The 18,540-nt window shown below is 39.9% G+C and overlaps 4 protein-coding genes across 7 annotated transcripts; 2 read left to right on the top strand and 2 right to left on the bottom strand.

The window, feature by feature from the left end:
- Nucleotides 1-227: 227 nt before the first annotated feature.
- Nucleotides 228-4,287, bottom strand: entpd8 (ectonucleoside triphosphate diphosphohydrolase 8). The gene is made up of 10 exons (XM_062468892.1): nt 4,130-4,287; nt 3,603-3,742; nt 3,218-3,335; nt 2,399-2,549; nt 2,096-2,255; nt 1,527-1,757; nt 1,106-1,372; nt 830-940; nt 603-737; nt 228-487 (listed from the first exon to the last, which is right to left on the bottom strand). The coding sequence occupies exons 2-10, from the start codon at nt 3,720-3,722 to the stop codon at nt 293-295; spliced, it is 1,488 nt and encodes a 495-aa protein (XP_062324876.1). The 5' UTR covers nt 3,723-3,742; nt 4,130-4,287; the 3' UTR covers nt 228-292.
- A 1,178-nt stretch (nt 4,288-5,465) lies between these two features.
- Nucleotides 5,466-7,946, top strand: trub2 (TruB pseudouridine (psi) synthase family member 2). 2 transcript variants are annotated; one of them, XM_062468918.1, is made up of 8 exons: nt 5,466-5,776; nt 5,934-6,065; nt 6,171-6,245; nt 6,345-6,406; nt 6,512-6,593; nt 7,073-7,145; nt 7,230-7,366; nt 7,510-7,946. In XM_062468918.1, the coding sequence occupies exons 1-8, from the start codon at nt 5,659-5,661 to the stop codon at nt 7,830-7,832; spliced, it is 1,002 nt and encodes a 333-aa protein (XP_062324902.1). In that variant the 5' UTR covers nt 5,466-5,658; the 3' UTR covers nt 7,833-7,946. The 2 variants fall into 2 exon arrangements, with proteins under 2 accessions (XP_062324902.1, XP_062324911.1); XM_062468927.1 differs by having other exon boundaries at nt 6,171-6,241; nt 6,341-6,406.
- Nucleotides 7,947-8,359: 413 nt separating this feature from the next.
- On the top strand, nt 8,360-9,669 carry hdhd3 (haloacid dehalogenase-like hydrolase domain containing 3). The gene is made up of 2 exons (XM_062475906.1): nt 8,360-8,971; nt 9,145-9,669. The coding sequence occupies exons 1-2, from the start codon at nt 8,642-8,644 to the stop codon at nt 9,538-9,540; spliced, it is 726 nt and encodes a 241-aa protein (XP_062331890.1). The 5' UTR covers nt 8,360-8,641; the 3' UTR covers nt 9,541-9,669.
- Nucleotides 9,670-11,760: 2,091 nt separating this feature from the next.
- On the bottom strand, nt 11,761-18,398 carry tgfa (transforming growth factor, alpha). Of its 3 annotated transcripts, none has more exons than XM_062468949.1 (7): nt 17,827-18,398; nt 16,858-16,998; nt 15,646-15,760; nt 15,139-15,288; nt 14,890-14,999; nt 14,432-14,506; nt 11,761-13,998 (listed from the first exon to the last, which is right to left on the bottom strand). In XM_062468949.1, exons 1-7 carry the CDS (start codon nt 17,864-17,866, stop codon nt 13,991-13,993), a joined length of 639 nt encoding a protein of 212 aa, XP_062324933.1. In that variant the 5' UTR covers nt 17,867-18,398; the 3' UTR covers nt 11,761-13,990. The 3 variants fall into 3 exon arrangements, with proteins under 3 accessions (XP_062324933.1, XP_062324924.1, XP_062324944.1); XM_062468940.1 differs by having other exon boundaries at nt 14,432-14,509; XM_062468960.1 differs by lacking the exon at nt 14,432-14,506 and having other exon boundaries at nt 17,827-18,396.
- Nucleotides 18,399-18,540: the final 142 nt, after the last annotated feature.

The raw sequence follows: 18,540 nt of genomic DNA on the forward strand, positions 1-18,540 counted from the left end.
CTAGGCATAGTATTTGTAAATGTAAATGCAAATTCAGACAGATGACGACAGATATTATTCAGGATGGTGTTTTAACATTTTATATACAGTATATATGCAGCTGTACATCCTATACAATATTAATTATCTTAATGTACCTACAATGGCCCATACAATGTTTTAAATAAAAAAGCTTAATTTATCATTGATCTACTTATTTTGGGGTGAATATCAGATCATAAATATTAGAGAATATAAGACTATGTTTTATAAAATAGAGGGTGAACAGGTCTTGATCACCTCATCCCAGAACTCATTTATTTGGTGTCCAGATCCAGAGGACGGCTAGAACCAAAAGACTGAGGAAGACTGCAAAGACAATGAAGAAGACCTCAGCTGCCCACTGACTGTGCTGCACCCCTGTCACCACTGGGGGGCGATCTGGAGGTATCAGATTGGTCAGGTTCAGCATATATCCAAGAGTCCAGCCAATATCTGTATCAGCAACCTGAGGGGCCATATACAACGTAGTCCGTAGAACATCAAACGGTTTGTCATTTATAAATCTTCTGCGATGTTATGGAATTGCAAGGTGTTACGCTAGGTTAGACATATTTACACACCTGTCTCTGGAAGTATATATTTTCCCAGGTAGCGTTGAATTTGTAACCTTCCACTAGCACTGTTCTCATGTAATGGGCTGAGGCACAGTACTCACGAAGATAGGATTCTTTAACTTTTGGATATTCCGTCTTGAGCTGCCAAATATACATGTGTTATGAGTATGTCAAAGTACTGCTGATTGTGAGAGTGTTTAGCGTAATTCGTACTGTACATGTGTATGTCTCACCGAAGCCCATGTCCTTCTACAGAAGGTATCTATAGTGGTGAGAACCTTAGGCAGCGGAGCTTTAGGGCTCAGTCCCAAGAAGTCAAAAGTGTAGAAATATGCGGAGAAAGCCTAAGGAATAAACACCATGTTAATGATAAGCTGAGTATGGGATGAGTGTGTCTTTTTACAACTCGTGCAGCGTGCTGCAACGCCTCAATTTCCCCATGGAGATTAATAAAGTTCCTACTACTTTTACTATTAAATACAAATACAATGGGGAGCAATTGTACTCACAAAGAAGTCCCCACTGACAGAGGGCTGGTAGACTCCATTGAAGCCACAGTCAGGAGCAAAAGAGCAAGCTGTGAGATTAATGATACTCCTCATATAGCTGAGACATTGGGCTGAATCACTGGTCCCAACAAAGGTGACCACTGCAGTAGGGTCAAACCAAGTTGGTTTGGCAACACAAGGGGAGTCATAGAGATTACCCATGGTAATTGTCATATTGTAACCAAGGGGGAAACAGGAGTGGTTGACTGGTTTTGCAAGGCCACTCATCTGTAATCAACAACAACATAACGATCTGGGTCACTTTATGATTCACAATTCTTGTAAATTGCGACTGGAGATCTCTCTCGTTCCCCTCTATTTAATCTCAATTAAGTCACAGTTCTCATCTCATTTTAAACGGGTCATTTAATCAGCCACTCACCTCCAGCAAATGTGCTTGTAGCTGTTTCATAGCCTGATCTTTACCATAACATAGATAACTATGGGTGTACACCTCATATTTATGACCATACAACTTCAGGTTTGCTGCAGTGGCAGGATCTCGCACAGCGTCTACAGGTGTGAAGGCAATCTGAGTGGAAGAGCCTCCCATGTCCAGAGCCCCTAGAATCTTCCTTCCTTTAGGGCGTACCCACTCTCCGTCAAAGGAATGCTAATGGGTAAAAAAAAGTATTTGGTAAAAACACAAAGCCACTCTTTAGGCTCCAATCCATTTATGTTGCCTAGTAAATTATGATCCTGTTGCATGGAGTCAGGCCCATGCAGTCTATTCATTTTTCATATGCACGTTTGCTAGGTGGTGAACTCAAAGGGGTGGAAAATGTAGGCAGATTTAGCATACTTTGGAGTGTATGACCTACAATACTAACAGGTGTCTATTCTATCCATGTTTGTGCATGGACCTGTGTAGGCTACAAAGTGAACCATTTGCATGAAAAAGCACTTTGGCCCTATACTCCATCAGCAATTGACATGGCCAGATCTACAAACCTTGATGAAACCCTCTAGTAGATAGTTGACAGTGATCCATCCATAAGCCCCTTCCTCTATACCTGAGAGAATACGGGCGCCTCGGAAGTCAAATGGAAAACTCTGAATCACCTTTGCCACCTGCTCCATGACCTGCTCAGTCTGTGTTTGATTTGTAAGCCTGGGAGTAAAGCAAACTACATTTAGTCAAACTACAAGACCAAAAGGGATCTCAGATACTGTATCAGTATAATTTACCCCCCTGCCTATTACATTCCTTCCTCCCCATTCTACTTGATAGGGGACTAACCATTCGAGACTTACTGCAGGAGACGCATGCCAGCAGTGGCCCCCAGGTACACCGGGGTCGCTGTCTGTTGACCATCAGGAATAGCAATCTTGGCCATTTCCAGACATTTCGTCAGACTTATCCCAGCGGCAGGAGGGTTCTGGGCATAGCTAGAGATACCAAGTCCTGCAAGAGAAAAACCACAGTCACATTAACAGGACATACACCAACATTTGACAGACATGGACATGCCCTGATCATCAACCTGAGCAAGCCAAACATGTACTATTTCAATGATGAAAAACGATTTTGCGACTTGTCAAATGGTCATAATGCTGTTGGAGTGTGAGAGAGAAGACAGAACACGGAACAAAACACACATTCTATTCATTCAGATTGCGTCACATACTATACACTTTTCCAGGTTGACTTCTAGAAGCTTTTTATTGTTTGCCAGTAGGACAAACCCAACCCAAAATCCTATATAGATTTAATCTCTAAACCAACAAACTAAACAAAATAAATAATCCCAAAAATAATATTGACACCCCAGTGTGTCAGCCCTTTTAGCCAAACATCTGCCCCCCTTGTTGTGAGTACATCTTGGGCTCTTCTGCGGAACCTATTTGCTGGCACTAGGAAATTGCAAGAAAACAGGCAGATAATCAGTACCTTCAAACACCAGTCCTTTCATGTTAATTATGACAACAGAGTAATGTTTGCTTGTTCAACGATTTATATGCAAAGTATTTAAAATGTGCAAATTTACAGTTAGATAACCCATTCAATAAGAGGGAAAGGATAGACCTCCGGCACATTTTTGAGATGTTGTCATATTGATGCAGTCACAATACCATCGACATCACAGACCAGTGCCTGTGAAACCACCCCAGTGTTGTTTTCTTTGTTTCCAGGCCACCGGTATATGTACAGTGATGTGTGAGTTGATCCAGCATCAAATACCATCCCATACTGAAAGACACAAAATACAAGAAATAGAAAACTTTTCATGTTTTTTGCACTAGAGAGAGACAGAGAATTTGGGTGCATTCCTATGTAAGAGATTGTGTACGTGGTCATTGAGAGGCAATCTACACTACAAATTGACCAAATATCTGTAATGTCAAAGCATACTATATGTTATATTATATGTTGTACTACTGTGTTGTAGTATATCATATATGGATATGTGTAAATAAAGTCTGACAGACATGCACTGTCTTTCCAATTTAGGATCACCTGCAAACGATGAGGCACAACCAGCGACTGATGCTGGACTACTGTGAGGATTAGAGCAATGATGGCTATGCACCCCAGTGACACCACTAATGCCCTCGCAATGGTCTGTTTCACCATCATCTTCCTCACTGAAGCGATTCCTGTGTTTACAGAACATACATACTCAGACACAAAGATAAACACATATTACTCAAAGTGCTTCCGAAGAATTCATGTTGTATATGAATCTGTTTCCGAATCAAATAAAAATTAATCTACACTTTAACTAAAACTGTAGCTCCAGATCCTAATGTTTTAGATCATGACATTCTATAACAGGAGGATAAAAAAGGATAAAAACATATTGCCTTGAACACGGAATGACAATGCTACATTGCAAGCCTTGCCATGCTGGAATTCCAATACCTGTACTGTCTAGTTATCCATTAACTTAAGGATTCTCTGAACTCTTCCATAACAGCACAAGTTCACAACAGAGTTTTTATCTGCGTGACGCTCTGGATTGAAATACGTACTGTCATACTTACTTAATTGTAGGCTAGTCTTCTTATGTAGTCTTTTTTTACCTCAACCAAACTCACTAATCAGTCAAAATAAATGATCTACCAACTTCAAAAATGTATGTAGCAGCTGTGTCCACTTCTTGTTCTTTCCCTGTCAATTCTTTCTCCCTCACTTTGTCTACACACTGTTCACTCTCCTCCTCCCTGGCTTGTGTTGATTCTCACTGTGATAGGTTGACAGACTGTGACTAAGCCCAAATGTGATCACCTTAATCATCTGGATGATCTCATTGAACTTGTGTGTTCAGATTCTGTAACAGTAATTTATTTGTGCGTTTCAATACTTGACTATCTTTTTAGTTAATAGTTAACTACGTATATACAGTATGCCCATATTAACAATGGGAGTAGACTTGTGTTTACAGTATTTTCTAATACATATATCTGACACAACATATTGTGTCAGATATTCCTCCACTATGAGATACTCTTGTTTCATTGGGGCGTGTAAAAGAAATTGTCTAGTAGTTACTTAATTTAATTCCATTTTGAGTTTGATGAATGCAGCCTGTGTTTCAAAGCCAAGGCCGAGGTGAGGTAGAATGATTTGAACACAGAGGGCTATTGGTAGACAGATCTGACCTTGGGGGCCACAAGTAAGAGGCACAGGAAAAGGTAGACTACTGCCCAGTATGGAAGAAGGAAGGGAATATGATCACAGTATTATCAGTAGGCCTATGTCTCATTAAATATTTGGAGCCTAAGTTATTAATTCGCCATAACTTACATATATACTAGAGCAATCCTACATGCTATGTTCTCATCGACCCTAATTTAACCTTGTTGTACTTTAAAATTAGATACAGAATATCAATTTCTACATAAGAAAGTAACAGGATGAATAAGAAAGATGAGTAACTAGGCAGCAGCTGAATTTTTCTTTACGGGTATCACCATGGGAATGACCCTCTGGCTTTCAAGCACCTGTGTGAAACGGCTCTCATATATCTTTCTCCAGATTCTCTATGGCACCCTAACTGTTCCCCCACAAAGGCTTACCTCTGTCCTGCACCTCCCACACAAAGCCCACGCTAATAGTGTGCCGTCACAGTCAATTATAAATTTACAACTACAACAAATGCTGACGAATTGTTAGGGTTAGGTTTAATAAAACGTTAAAATTACAGGGCAGTGTCTGTTTACACTATGCTATGTTCAATTGTTCTGCATCAGGAAAACGGACATAGCGTGATATTCACATTTCATAGTTCATAGTTTCAAAGAAAAACGCGCCAGAGCAGGAGGTGGCAGCATTCTAAAATACAGGTTGTCTGGCCAGGCCCGTGTAATGTCACATGCGCAGTGTGAAGTACTTGGACACGAACATCACATACTACAACGTGACTTTACAGTAAAATATGTATGAAGTTTGCAAGCGAATTGAGCAATATTTATTTACTACATTGATTAGTTGATATAGACTATAGATGGCATAGCCTAGGTCTATCTTAGATGATAGACCTAAGTAGTCCGTGAGTTTGTTTTTAAGCGTCATGTCGACGCCATCTATTCGGGTGTTTCGTAAATTCGAAGGATTATTTTCTGTTTACAAACCAAATGGAGTTCATTGGAAACTTGTCCGTGATACAGTTGAGACGAATATACTCAAAGGTAGGCTGTCTTTGTAGAACTGTTGATTTTGTGCTTTAACATGGAAATCTGTCAATGATTTATCAAGCAAGCGTCCTAGTGCAATTTGTACTCCCATCTCCACATACTAGCCTATCTTACACAGCTAACAAAAAACTACTGTTCTTGGTCTGTTCAGGTATAAATGCAGCCCCTCCTTCAGCTCCTCGTCTCAGAGTCAAGTTTTTGTTAGGGCCAGGTGGGAGCAAGGGTTCCAGTGACCTTACCCTCTCTGTGGCCTCCCTCCCAGCACTAGCTGACCACCCACTGGGTATGTGTAGCCTACAGGTTTACTGCTATCTCAATTGTCCACTGTCAATTGTCTATGAATACATAGAGCATAAAATAACGATGATGCATGTTTCTTCCCTTCAAGTGAGTGGGCCTGAGTTTCAGCAGGTCCGTGTAGGAGTCGGACACCGCTTGGATGCGTTCTCATCGGGTGTTCTAAGTAGAGTATTTTTCTAGGGTTACAGCTCTTTTCTGTGGAAAAGTTTTCAGATTTCACAAGGATTAAATTGTTCTTGTGTAAATTTCGTTATCTACCCAGTTCTTGGAGTTGGGCATGGTAATAAGGCTCTCAAAGACCTCTATGGATCATGTGTCACCAGGGTAAGCTTCTTCTTTTCAACCTCAATCAGGACACACATGTGTTATATGATACAAATGCACCATAGAGATTTGTAACCATATTTAAAAATGTGCTTTTTGTTTCAGGATTACATCTTGGAGGGGGAATTTGGGATGGCAACTAACAATTTCACTCACACTGGCACCATCATAGAGAAAACCACATATGGTAATGTTAGTTTCCTCCAGGAACACAATGACTCTTATTGAGGGACTTGTTGTTCTTGTTGGTTAGTTGTAACTGATTTAACTTCTTGTACTCGCTGTGAATTATATTATTGTTGCTTGCTTTCCTACAGGTACACTCTTGCACTTTTGAGGTTCATGTTGTTTAATTGTAACTTGTTTAACTACATGCTCTTATGTTTCTTCCAATTGGCACTTATTTGCTTTTCACTATGTATGCCTCATGTTTTGGTTACCCACAATGTTTTTGGGGCTATCTCGTTGTTTATGATCATTGACCTATGCACTTTTGTAAAGCTCTCTCTTGGAAGTCGCTTTGGATAAAAGTGTCTGCTAAATGAATACATGTCAAATGTAAATGTAATGTGACAGCTCTTTTTGTTAAGAATGTGTACATAAAATACTAAATCTATTATGAAGGCTACACTATTACTCATGCTTTCAAACATGTCCTTCTGACAGATCACATCACAAGGGACAAGCTGGAGAAAGTCTTGGCCATGATGCAGGGAGTAAACCAGAAGGCTCTCCTTGTGTATGTCTACATTTATGTCCATATTCAAACGACTGAAGTCATCAAGCAACTCCTGGAGTTTCAAATATATGCCTCTTCTTGCAGATACTCCAATGTCGACATGAGCTCCCAGGAGGCATATGAACTGGCTGTGAAGGGGGCACTGCGTCCAGATGGGAAAACACCGCCAATAATGTTGGGATTGCGCTGCTTACACTTTCAACCACCCCACTTCACCCTGGGTGAGTGGTAACCAACGATCCCACTAATACCTGCTCACACATGACTGTCAATAGAGAATGCAGCTGTCTACTGCTTATACTATTTTATATATAAAATGATTAGTATCTGGTATATCAGAATATCATGTGATTATCCGTTACAGAGGTGCAGTGTATAAATGAGACACAACGATACCTGTGCAAAGTCCTTCATGAGGTGGGTTTGGAGCTCCGCAGCTCTGCAGTTTGTAAAGGAGTGCGGCGTACCAGAGATGGGCCGTTCATCTTGCGGGACACTTTGACCCGCCATCACTGGGCTGCTCCTGATGTCATGCAGGCCATCCAACAGTACCGCTCTCTTACAAATGCACCCAAACACACGAGGATGGATACCAAAAGCACCATTACAGGCACACAAGAAGACAACCACACAGACAGTCAATGGCAAGAGAAGGGAAGAAAAGAAGCAATTGCTCCACTTAACTGACTTTAGTATTTTGACATAAGCTGTCCTCATATTTGTAACTTATATTTCTTATGTGATGTCTCCTCTATGGCGAAAAATGCTGCAAATGCAACATGCAGTATGATTTATTTTGCTTTAATACAATGAACCTTGTAGCCTTTTTTGCCAAACGTGAACCTGTTCAATTCACATGTATGTTATGGTATTATTCAGATTAAAGTATGTCATAAAAACATGTTTATGGGAGTAATAAGGAATGTAGATGATAATGTCGAAAAGAAACTGTTTTTATGATAACCAATCAATGGTTCCCCTAAATAGCCACATGGTGGCAGGACAAGTTGTCTTCTCGGGATGGCATTTATTTTTCTTATAAATGATGCCTTATACGACATTCTACTGTAGCACAGACTGTACAAAGTAGTCTATATATTATGCTACTATCAATTGGGTAAAAAGTTGATTGCCTACCATTTAGACATGGTTGGGAACGATTCCTGTGAGCAAGATATGTCTTGCGGATGTATTTGATCGTCGCACATTCAGCAAATCCAAAACTATACGCTTTGCCCACCGCTGTACGTAATACTTCGTAATACCACGCCAGTAATATTCAACATTTGTCTGGGTGTGTATGTTTTTCAAAATTATATATTAGTTACTAAATGTGTTTGGTTATGCTGAACACTGTTGGTTAGGTAGGCCCATGTTTGACTAAAAAGTCCTTGAGTGAATTACGAGGAGGAGCAGACCTAGCCAATACATTACTCCCCCCACCCCAATCTGAATCCTATTTAGCCTCTATTTAATATTGGTAGATTATAGTTGTCATGCAGGGACCATTGCGCTGGGTGCTTTGGGATGTGAAAGACACCCTCCTGAAGGTCCGCCGGTCTGTGGGGGAGCAGTATTGCCATGAGGCAAAAAGAGCTGGCTTGAGCCTTGATTCTGTAGAGGTGGAGACTGCTTTCCGTCGCGCTTACCGCCAGTTCTCTCGCATCCATCCCAACTACGGCACTTCTCAGGGCCTAAATGGAAAAACTTGGTGGTGCGGGGTGGTGCGGGACACCTTCCTCCAGTGTCGCGTACAGGATCCTGCCTTGCTGGACAAGTTAGCAGACAACCTATACCATAACTTCAGCAACTCGGACAATTGGGAGGTAAGAGTGTTATCAAATTCAGCGTTAGAGTTATAATATGGTTTGTCAGGGAATTAATTAAAACTCAACAGTTTGTCCTGACCAGACCATTTGAGTAAGAAATAAAAAGTTTTTTTTCCATACAATGCTGTATGGGTATACAATCTATGTAAATGTATATTTTTATTTCTCAGGTGTTTCCAGACTCAAAAAGGGCCTTAGAGAGCTGTTCATCTCTGGGGCTGAAACTTGGTGTGGTGTCTAACTTTGACAGTCGTCTGGAAGGGATTTTACAAGCCTGTGGCCTGCTGTCTCACTTCAGTTTCCTGGTGACGTCGGAGGAAGCACGCGTCGCCAAGCCTAATCCTGCCATTTTTTACCTTGCCTTGAAGAAATGCAGTGTGCCTGCAGCTCAAGTGGCCCACATTGGGGACCACTATGCCTATGACTATATCACCTCTCGCTCCTTGGGTATCCATGGGTACTTGTTAGATAGAGATAAGAAGCACTGCCACCTAGATGTACCCCAGCAGCATCTAATAAGTTCTCTAGAGGAGCTGTCTATAAGACTTCAGACTAATATGGGTTAATGGAATATCCCTGGGTTTCAGAAAACCATTGTACAAAATACTTAAAATAGGCTTACTATTTGTCCAGTTCACATAATTTGTAAATGTATTCTATTTGTAAATGTATATAAATGTTATTTATACAATCAAAGAATATGTGAAATGTATTGTCTTTATTGTGGATACTTCTTAAGTGACTCAGTGTTTGTTGTGAGCAAAGTTTTTCAGTCACCTTAAACTGAGACTAGACATCAACAGTCAATATCAGACATAAAATGCTTGCCCTTAGGGCACCGTGGTGACTCAATGGTCTTACCACAAGGGCTCTGAGCTCAAATCTAGCCTGAACCATTTCCTGAACGCCCTCTTCTCTTTCTCCACCCTACCTATCTTGTCACTCTCCGTCAAAATATAGCATAAATGAAGGGAGTCAGGTGGCTGAGCGGTGAGGGAAGCGGGCTAGTAATCTGAAGGTTGCCAGTTCGATTCCCGGCCATGCCAAATGACGTTGTGTCCTTGGGCAAGGCACTTCACCCTACTTGCCTCGGGGAGAATGTCCCTGTACTTAGTGTAAGTCGCTCTGGATAAGAGCGTCTGCTAAATGACTAAATGTAAATGTAAATAAATGCCCTAACAATTCAAATAAAATGCCTGCATTCTAGTACATCAATACTGGAGGCTGTACCCAGTGTTAATTGGCCTGGCAACATGCCATTCAAACCAGTGAGGGAAGGTGTGCATTTTCTCAAAGCCTACTTTTGATGTGTTTTGTTAGTGACTAACAGGCTGAAAACCTTTTTATGGTAGTGATCTCAAAGAGGCAGGAATGTACTGAGGCAGGAATGTGTCATGTCACTGTAGCATGCAGATTTATTTCGATATGTCAAGTATACATAGTATTGAAATCAGAACTAACCAGGCAACTTGAATGGAAATAATTTTACAGCTTACTGTCCTGTACATTTGAGTTCTAAGCAGTACATCCATAAATCCACCACCTGGACCAATCTTTCAACACTACACGCATGAGCTAACAGGAAATGTGCCTGTAGGGGGAGGGGAATTCACCAGTTGGCGTCCCAATGGCTTGGCAAGAATAAAACATCCTACTTTGTTGTGTAGACAGTGGTCCTTTTCACTGCTCACTGCAAAATGTATCATGAATTTGCTGTGAGCTGTAAGTGGCCATTACGAGAAGACAGTGGAATTAGTTGGTGGAATCCTTGTCCCAGATTCGTGTGAGATGATGCTTCCCTCCAGCTGTGCACTCAGTCAGTTAAGCTCTTCGATCAGAACAACACATTCCCAACAAATAAATAAACATTTACGTGAACATTTTTGATAAAAGCGTTTTTATTGTTATTAACGATGGTGTCAGCAGTGATGTCAGAGAGAAATGCAGAGTTGTGAAAGGGACTGGAGTGGGCAGGATTGCTTAACCCTAATACTTAAATACTCTTGTTTCAAACCATCTGGGCTGAGAGATACTGTGAATGTTGGGTTAGGATCAAAAAGACCAAGAGAGGGTGTACACTGGTGAGAAGCACAGCGCAAATCTTTCAGTTATTGAAATTGAACAATGTTATAAATCCAAAACTGAAGTCAGGGACATGCGCATGGAATCTTGCACAAAATAGTTGATGCTGCCTTACATAACAGATCCGTTACCACTTGATGTTGGATAGGTCCCTGTATTGTCACCTGTCCCTCTTTATTTTCTCCCCATCAGAACCTAAGCCTTTTGTTATCTTTAGGGATGCCCCCAGAAGAGCTCCTTAATTCAAAGCTGGCTTTAGTAAGCTCAGCCAGTTGGGAAGGGCTCCCTATAAATCCAATTGCAAGCATAATAGGATTGGGAAATACAACACAGCTCATGATGGAGAGAACAAAAGGGAAGAGCAAATTATAGATAGAGAGAAGATGAAAGGTTAAACCAACGAAATCTGCAAAGGGAAATAAATAGATCAAGTATGTGGGTCAAACTCACATTTTCACAAGAACAGGTATGTGTTCTCAGATTACATATAGGCCTATACATATAGTAACCAAGGGCATAAGCAAACAAACAAATAAATGCTACAAACAAGTTCAACCTTTCCTTCAGCTAAAAAAGCACTCAAGAGGTAGGCTCTTTGTTCAGTTGAGCCTGGGGTTCAGAGTTTTATGTTTGTATTACCCCTTTTGAAATATTCAGTGAGAGGAAAAATAGACAAACAGGAAGCTTTGAACAAGACAGATGAGGGAATAAAGACCTGTAAAAGTGAAGAGAGAAAGCACGCAATGAATTGCACCTTCTGAAATGGCGCATCTCCAAAGATAGAGTCAAGTGAAGGATCCAACCTGGGTCAGACTGTGTAATGCTATAGGGTTACATGGAATGTGAGTGACATACAGCACCAAGACAAATGTTTGCAGATTAGAATGTATATATTTTTTTCATTATTATATTTTTTTACATTGAAAACAGAAAGGTCAATAACAGTACAACATTGAAGTGGTTAGTTATCTGGCAGTTATTCTGTTGGTGATGTTTCAACCAAAGACTTAATCACAGAAGTAACACTGCAGATTGTAACACATACTGACATAACTAAACATATCCATGGTCCTTATTTTATACAGAACATAATATCAGGATAAGGGTTTATATACAAGTTTACTTATATATTTGACATTATTCAGTGTACATTTTCATGCTAACTATTAACTATGATGCTAATTTCCATTCTCTATTCAGATATTAACAGGGAACAAAAAAACATGCATATATACTGTATCTCCTTAGGAAACAAGTATTGTGTTTTGGTATGTAAACAACAATGAAAACATGTTCACAACGCAACAAGACTGCACTTATACACACACTCACACTTTCATTCACGTACATCTATTCACCATTTTTTATTTTTTATTCAGAAAGTATCAATCGTATCTACTTCAAAAGCAAACACATTCAAAACCCCAGAATCAAAGACAGAAAGAAAAAAATATTGGCATGTCTCTCCCTTCTATCAATTAAATCTAAATCAATCTAAATTACTTTCTAGAATGCAGACCTTTTTGCATGTTTACTCCACTCAGATCAACAGCCACAATTTTGTTTTTACCCATAACCTATTTCTACACTTACTACAACACATTTGGTCCTTGAATACTTTCCAAAAAGCCAGGCTTGTTTGCCTTTGTGAAAAGTATGACTTCTCAAAGCATAGAGTGGTGGTGTCTTCCATGACGGCATTAAATCAACACCTAGTAACTTCTGTGCATACACGCACAAGTGGTCCATAAGGTGCATTTGGCATTACTTGCACGTGAACCCATTTCTAATATCTCTAAAGAAAAGTTATACCTCTAAACCATAAGTGCACAATTTTGTGATTAAGCTTAAAGAGCAAGTGAGCTTTGACAAATTCCATACATTGAAGTAAGCACAGCAATAGGTTTTCTGTTGCCAGATACTCACGCTTTTGCAACATGTGCCTGGTAACATGAAATTGTAAGGACACACAATAAATAGTAAAAAGTAATTTACTGGTTCTAAACCTCAGAGGCATTCTGAATTGTTGTTCATATTTTGTGCAGAAATTGTAATAAAATAAAAAAAAAACACTAACATCAGAGGTTAGTAGCAGCGCTGGAGTCATTCAACACCTTTACAATAACTAAAGACCTCTTCTCCAAGAAGTACAGCCCCTTGTTTCTCTTCACTGATTTAACAAAAGCAATATAAAATACGTTAATTTAGTACTAAATATACTAGAGAAAGTGGTGTATTAGGGATATTACTTTGTACAACAAGAAAGACATTGGCAATATTTGCGAGGCATATTTGTCAGACCTTTTATTCCCATATTCAAAATTGATTCAGTCAGTAGATCCTTACTCTCTTACTCTCCCTTAGTCTAAGAATACCTACAAATAAGAATTCCCCATTTTTGTAAGGTGAAGTGAGTTTATATCCCTTGCTTAAAAAATAACTAAAACTTCTTTAAAGAACACATTTTCCCTCCATTCTTTAATAAAAAAGTATCTCAGTGATTGCATAATTTATATGGTGTTTGTTAAAAAGACAAAAATGGGGAGTATTTGAGGTCCTCTTACTTGAAGTATATCACACAGGATGTCCGTCTGAGATTATGCATTTTGTTGTTCCACATCGTCTTTGGATGCAAAACTTCTTCTGAAAAGGTGGTCTCTGTCATGTCCAGAATCAGCCCTCCTGGCCATGTCCTCATAATGACACAGTGCTGGAGCTAACTCCTCATATTCCTCCTTTCAATTCTCTCTAGGTGAGCCGGGTCAATTCCTAAATCTGATGGATAGCCCGTAGTTTGATGTTGAAAGAGGTGAGTCGATTTCTCTCTCCCTCACATCTTAAATGATCCAGCTGTCAGTCAACCATCTTGGTTCCAGTCTGTAGAGATCCCAGGATGTGGAATTTCATTGGGTAAAATCTAGAAGATTGATCCTCTTAAACCACTGAAAAAATAAATAAAAAAATAACATGGAATTTAGCATGGTTACTTGGGAAAAGTCCTACATGAACACTACTGTGCAGTATTTTACCTGGAACTCAATTTTAAGATCACTCTCTGACTCAAACCTTGCAAAGACATTCATCAATACAAAAGTTGTAGTCATGTAAAGTGACAACACAGGGTTAGCAACACAGACCATGAAAGTATGATCACATAATCTAGGCTAAAATCTATCCCTTGAAACTAACTACTCCATCAATTCTACTCCACGTTAAAGCACACTGATGAACACGACCCAATGGTACCTTGTGCATAGGGAACGTGATCTGACAGAGGTAATGAACAAAACAAAACAAGAACATAATCAATCAGAAGCACCGAGAAAATAACACATCTGTACGTTTGTGATAAGTCTACTTCTATAAGAAACTTACATGAAGGGTAAGAGGCAAGTATGGAAATATTTGTCTTAGATTTGCATAACCATCGGATTGATCCATAGCATGACACTGCTGAATAAGAGAAAGCACTGAATACATCGTTTTCCAGTCATCGCTCTTAATCTAGTTGTCTATCAACATTAAGTTAACAGATAAAAAATATGTTAGTATGACAATGGAGGCATTGTGCTTTTTGTCAGAATAAATATTCATTTCCAGTAAACTTGTTGAAACATTATATATGTTTTAACTAGTTATTAGTTATAAACATCATAGGACTAATGTATTGTGAAAGCCAGATGGGTCTTGAGTGCACAGGGACAGTTCAGTCACTTTGATTAATTGAATACCTGCCAATCAGGTATATACCCTCCATGGATTCCAGTTTCAAGAAACATCAGTGAGCAAAATTACTGAATGGACTGAAGACAAAAGAGAATTGAAGTATCTACCACTTTCAGTTTGACAGCAGGATGCTTTCCCTGTCAGCCTACTTCCAGGTTTTTCTGGGACACAGTAGAAGGCCTGGGTCCGCCTATGACTTTCACGCCTCCACCAGCAACTAGGAAAGAAAGGACAAATCACCATGTAAGAAAACCACGTGTGGTTATATTCAACTACGCAATCACTTTATGACACACAAGTGTGATGGGGAAATATTTGCGGATTGATCACATCACTGTGTACTGTAAGGCACTCACTGTAAAAGAGTGCAGAGCAGCATCATCATGACACTACCAATCACACATAGTACTAGCACTGTGGCGACTGTCTGTTGCCTGTGATTGGTTGCGACCACAGCCAGCAGGTCGGCATGTTCACACCTCATCCCAACGAAACCAGGGTGACACCTGCATGTGATGGACAGGGACTGAGTTGACATGGTAATAATTATGTTCTACATCCTCAAGGCATAAACTTGATAAGCGATATTTTAGATTTGCCAAGTTTTCAGATGTAATAGGTTCCAAGCATCACAGAATACCAAAAACAGACTTTGAGTGTAAGTCAGATGTATTCATTCTCAATCCTCCCTAAATTGAAAGATCTCAGGGTGCAAACCAAGGAGTGGCAGAGACAAACCTAAACATGTTTTGCAGTAAATCTGTGTGAGTGTGAGTGTGTGTGTGAGAGAGAGAGAGAGAGAGAGAGAGAGAGAGAGAGATGCTCCTTGCTTATTCATGCACGTGACAGAAAGTTACACTTACACACATGCAGGAGTCTCCTCCACTATCAGGAAACGACAGATCCCATGGAAGCAGAAATGGGTGTGCGAGTCCGGACAATCATCAAAATGAGAGCGAACGGCTGCTGCCACAAACTCTGTGAGAGAGATATGGAGCCATTACTTTACATTTTGAACCGTAATCATAGAGCTTTAATCTATTAAAAAATCTAAATGCTCCTTTCTAGTAAGTGTGACCCTTTTCCATGACTTCAGAGGTCAGTGTCTAAGGTATCTGTCATAGGTCAGGTTTTAGCTCTAAGTCTACAAGAGGACATCCGTGCTGCAGAGTTCCAGGGCAGCAGGGTCGCTTACGTCAAGGACAGTCCAGAAGAAAAAAACAGCTATGCATTAAGAGGTGCTGGATTCAAAGAGACAAGGACTAAATTCCCAATTTGACATAGCAAACAAAAAGGTCTGTCCATCAACCCCATTAGAGCTCAGGAGAAAGCCTATCCCTGCAGGGAATACAACCTAGAATTCACCCCATTTCTTCAGTTGCACACTCACTCAAACACATTGTCTAGGATGAATATTATGCAAGACAAGTAGAATAAAAGTCCCAAAAGAAACATAACTTTTATGATTATAAAGCTTGATGCAAGAGGACAATGATAGCCAAGTTAGCTATCATTCATTAGAAATGAATAAATGTAAATGTAAGTTACAGAGCACCGTTTTGAATATACAAACAGCTCCAATAATACTCAAACTACATGCTTGCTCAAATTGCTTTGCACAAACACAGTTCTATGTAGGTTTCTTAGGGCAGCCAAAACATATGTTACAATGTGGCATTCAGAGAGAAGGGGATGGTAAGCAGACAGACAGATAGCTGCATTACAGCAGTCACACACTCCATTCCAGTGGTAAATGGCCTTTTGGATTCCAGCCTACATGCATTGTCTCCTTTCAGGCCCTGTAAAAGCCCTCTGTTTTCCCAGAGGCATTTGCCCTACCAGTCTCTTTCCATGTGATTTTGGCAGTCAGTCCAGGATGAAATTCATGAGGAAATCAGTCATTATAGGGCATTTCTGAATTTTATATGGAGCCTTGTAGATAGTTACAGTAATTTCTAGCTGCAACCTAAGCAGTGCTTTATATTCTTCTATTTCAGTCACTCCATCAGACTATCTTTCTGGGATATCCCAATACCCAGCACTCACAAGACATGTTTGCTTGTGCAGACACTTACTTTTCACTGGAATTGTAGTAGTAATGGGAGTGGTAGAAATAGTGGTGGAAGAGGTGGCAGCGGTTGTTGTGGTGGTAGTAGCTGAAGTAGTAGAACCAATGGTAGAATTACCCTGTCCCGTACCATAGGTAAAGAAGGACCCTATAGGATGGAACACATTATAGAAGCGTTGATACCGAACTTTTAGGACGTTTAACGGAAATCATGAAATGAGGACACCAGTTAGCATAGAGAAGAAAGTTATTTCTTTAAAATGTGAATCAATTACTCTACTATCGCTAACATCCCAACACAAATACTCTTAACATGGTATGAACTAGATATACTTGTTTTACAGTTTGGCTCAAATTCAGTGTGTGCAGGTGTAGCTATATCTATTGTAAGAGAGAACTGATTATATAAATTAGACCTCCATCAGACAGGGAAGCCTCTTAGTTATTGATGATGAGGCCCTCTGAGTATTACCAAGTACAACGTCCAACAAAGAGACTGTGCTGCGTCCTACTGATCAGCCAACCAAAGGAGCAGGGTCAAGTATCCATCACTAACAGGATGAGTCCATTAAAAAACTATACATAGCTGGTGTTCACACACAGACGATAAAGAGTTAGAATACAGGCTTACAGGAATACAGGAAATACAGGCTTTTTAAATGGAAAAGGCCTACATGTGGATGGATCAACTGAGGAAAATCCACCAAACAAGTTAACATTTTTGTCTTCTGTCTTCATAAATGAAATCACCCACATCAAAGGGATCCAGGCAATTAATTTAGCTGTGGGTCATAGGTGCACAGCAGACCATTTCCCGATAGGATCATTAATTAACGTACATGAACTTGCATGAATTAGACTAGTCCACTTGATACCACGTTTATGTAATCAAAACACGTATTTGATCATGCACACACGATGCACATCTATCACATTTTTAAACAAATATTTGTTTCAACAAGGTTTTAGCACTCACCAGTAATGAGAAAGATCGTGTCCCAGAAAACGCGATTCATTGTGAAGTCTTGTTTTTGCTTATCCACCAAAATGTGAGTAGCCAATACAGCTTTCTCCAGTCCATTAACACTTGTAGGCCTAATTACACGTTCTTATTAGAAAAGAAAATGTTACACTCTAAAACTGATTTGATATTAAATCCTGTCTATGCTACGTAGGCTACTTTATTGACCGTCTGCAAGTTAGCAAACAAATGTTCAGACTTCAGCCAATGCCAAGTGCAAGCGTAGTGTGCGTGAATGACATGTCATCGTTAAAGTGTCTTTTAAGAAGTAATTAAATCTCTTATTATTTTCTGAATATTTTTTTCCGTAACGCTACTTTCCATTATAAAGACGGTCAATCCAAATGGCTTCCTTTCGAATGGTCTGCATCAATAGAAGACACCTCCAAGAACACGTATCTAATCTCATCCCCCTCCGAGGATCCACTGAAGAGACAGTGAGATACGCTAATTGAAAAGAAAGGGGAGAGTTCATTCAACATTCGGCATGGCTCACCACTCCTTCTTCCCAGTAGGGGGAGGGCAGGGAAGTCCAAACGCCCAAATGAGTCCGCTTGAAGTGTAAAATAGGACTACACTTATCACAAGAATTAAATTAGGCTTTCATAATTCAATTTCATAACTCAATAACTAAATATCTAATGTCCTCATATTTTTACTTACAACAGT

This window comes from Osmerus eperlanus, chromosome 1 (genome assembly GCF_963692335.1).
Source record: "Osmerus eperlanus chromosome 1, fOsmEpe2.1, whole genome shotgun sequence".
NCBI classification, from domain to species: domain Eukaryota; kingdom Metazoa; phylum Chordata; class Actinopteri; order Osmeriformes; family Osmeridae; genus Osmerus; species Osmerus eperlanus.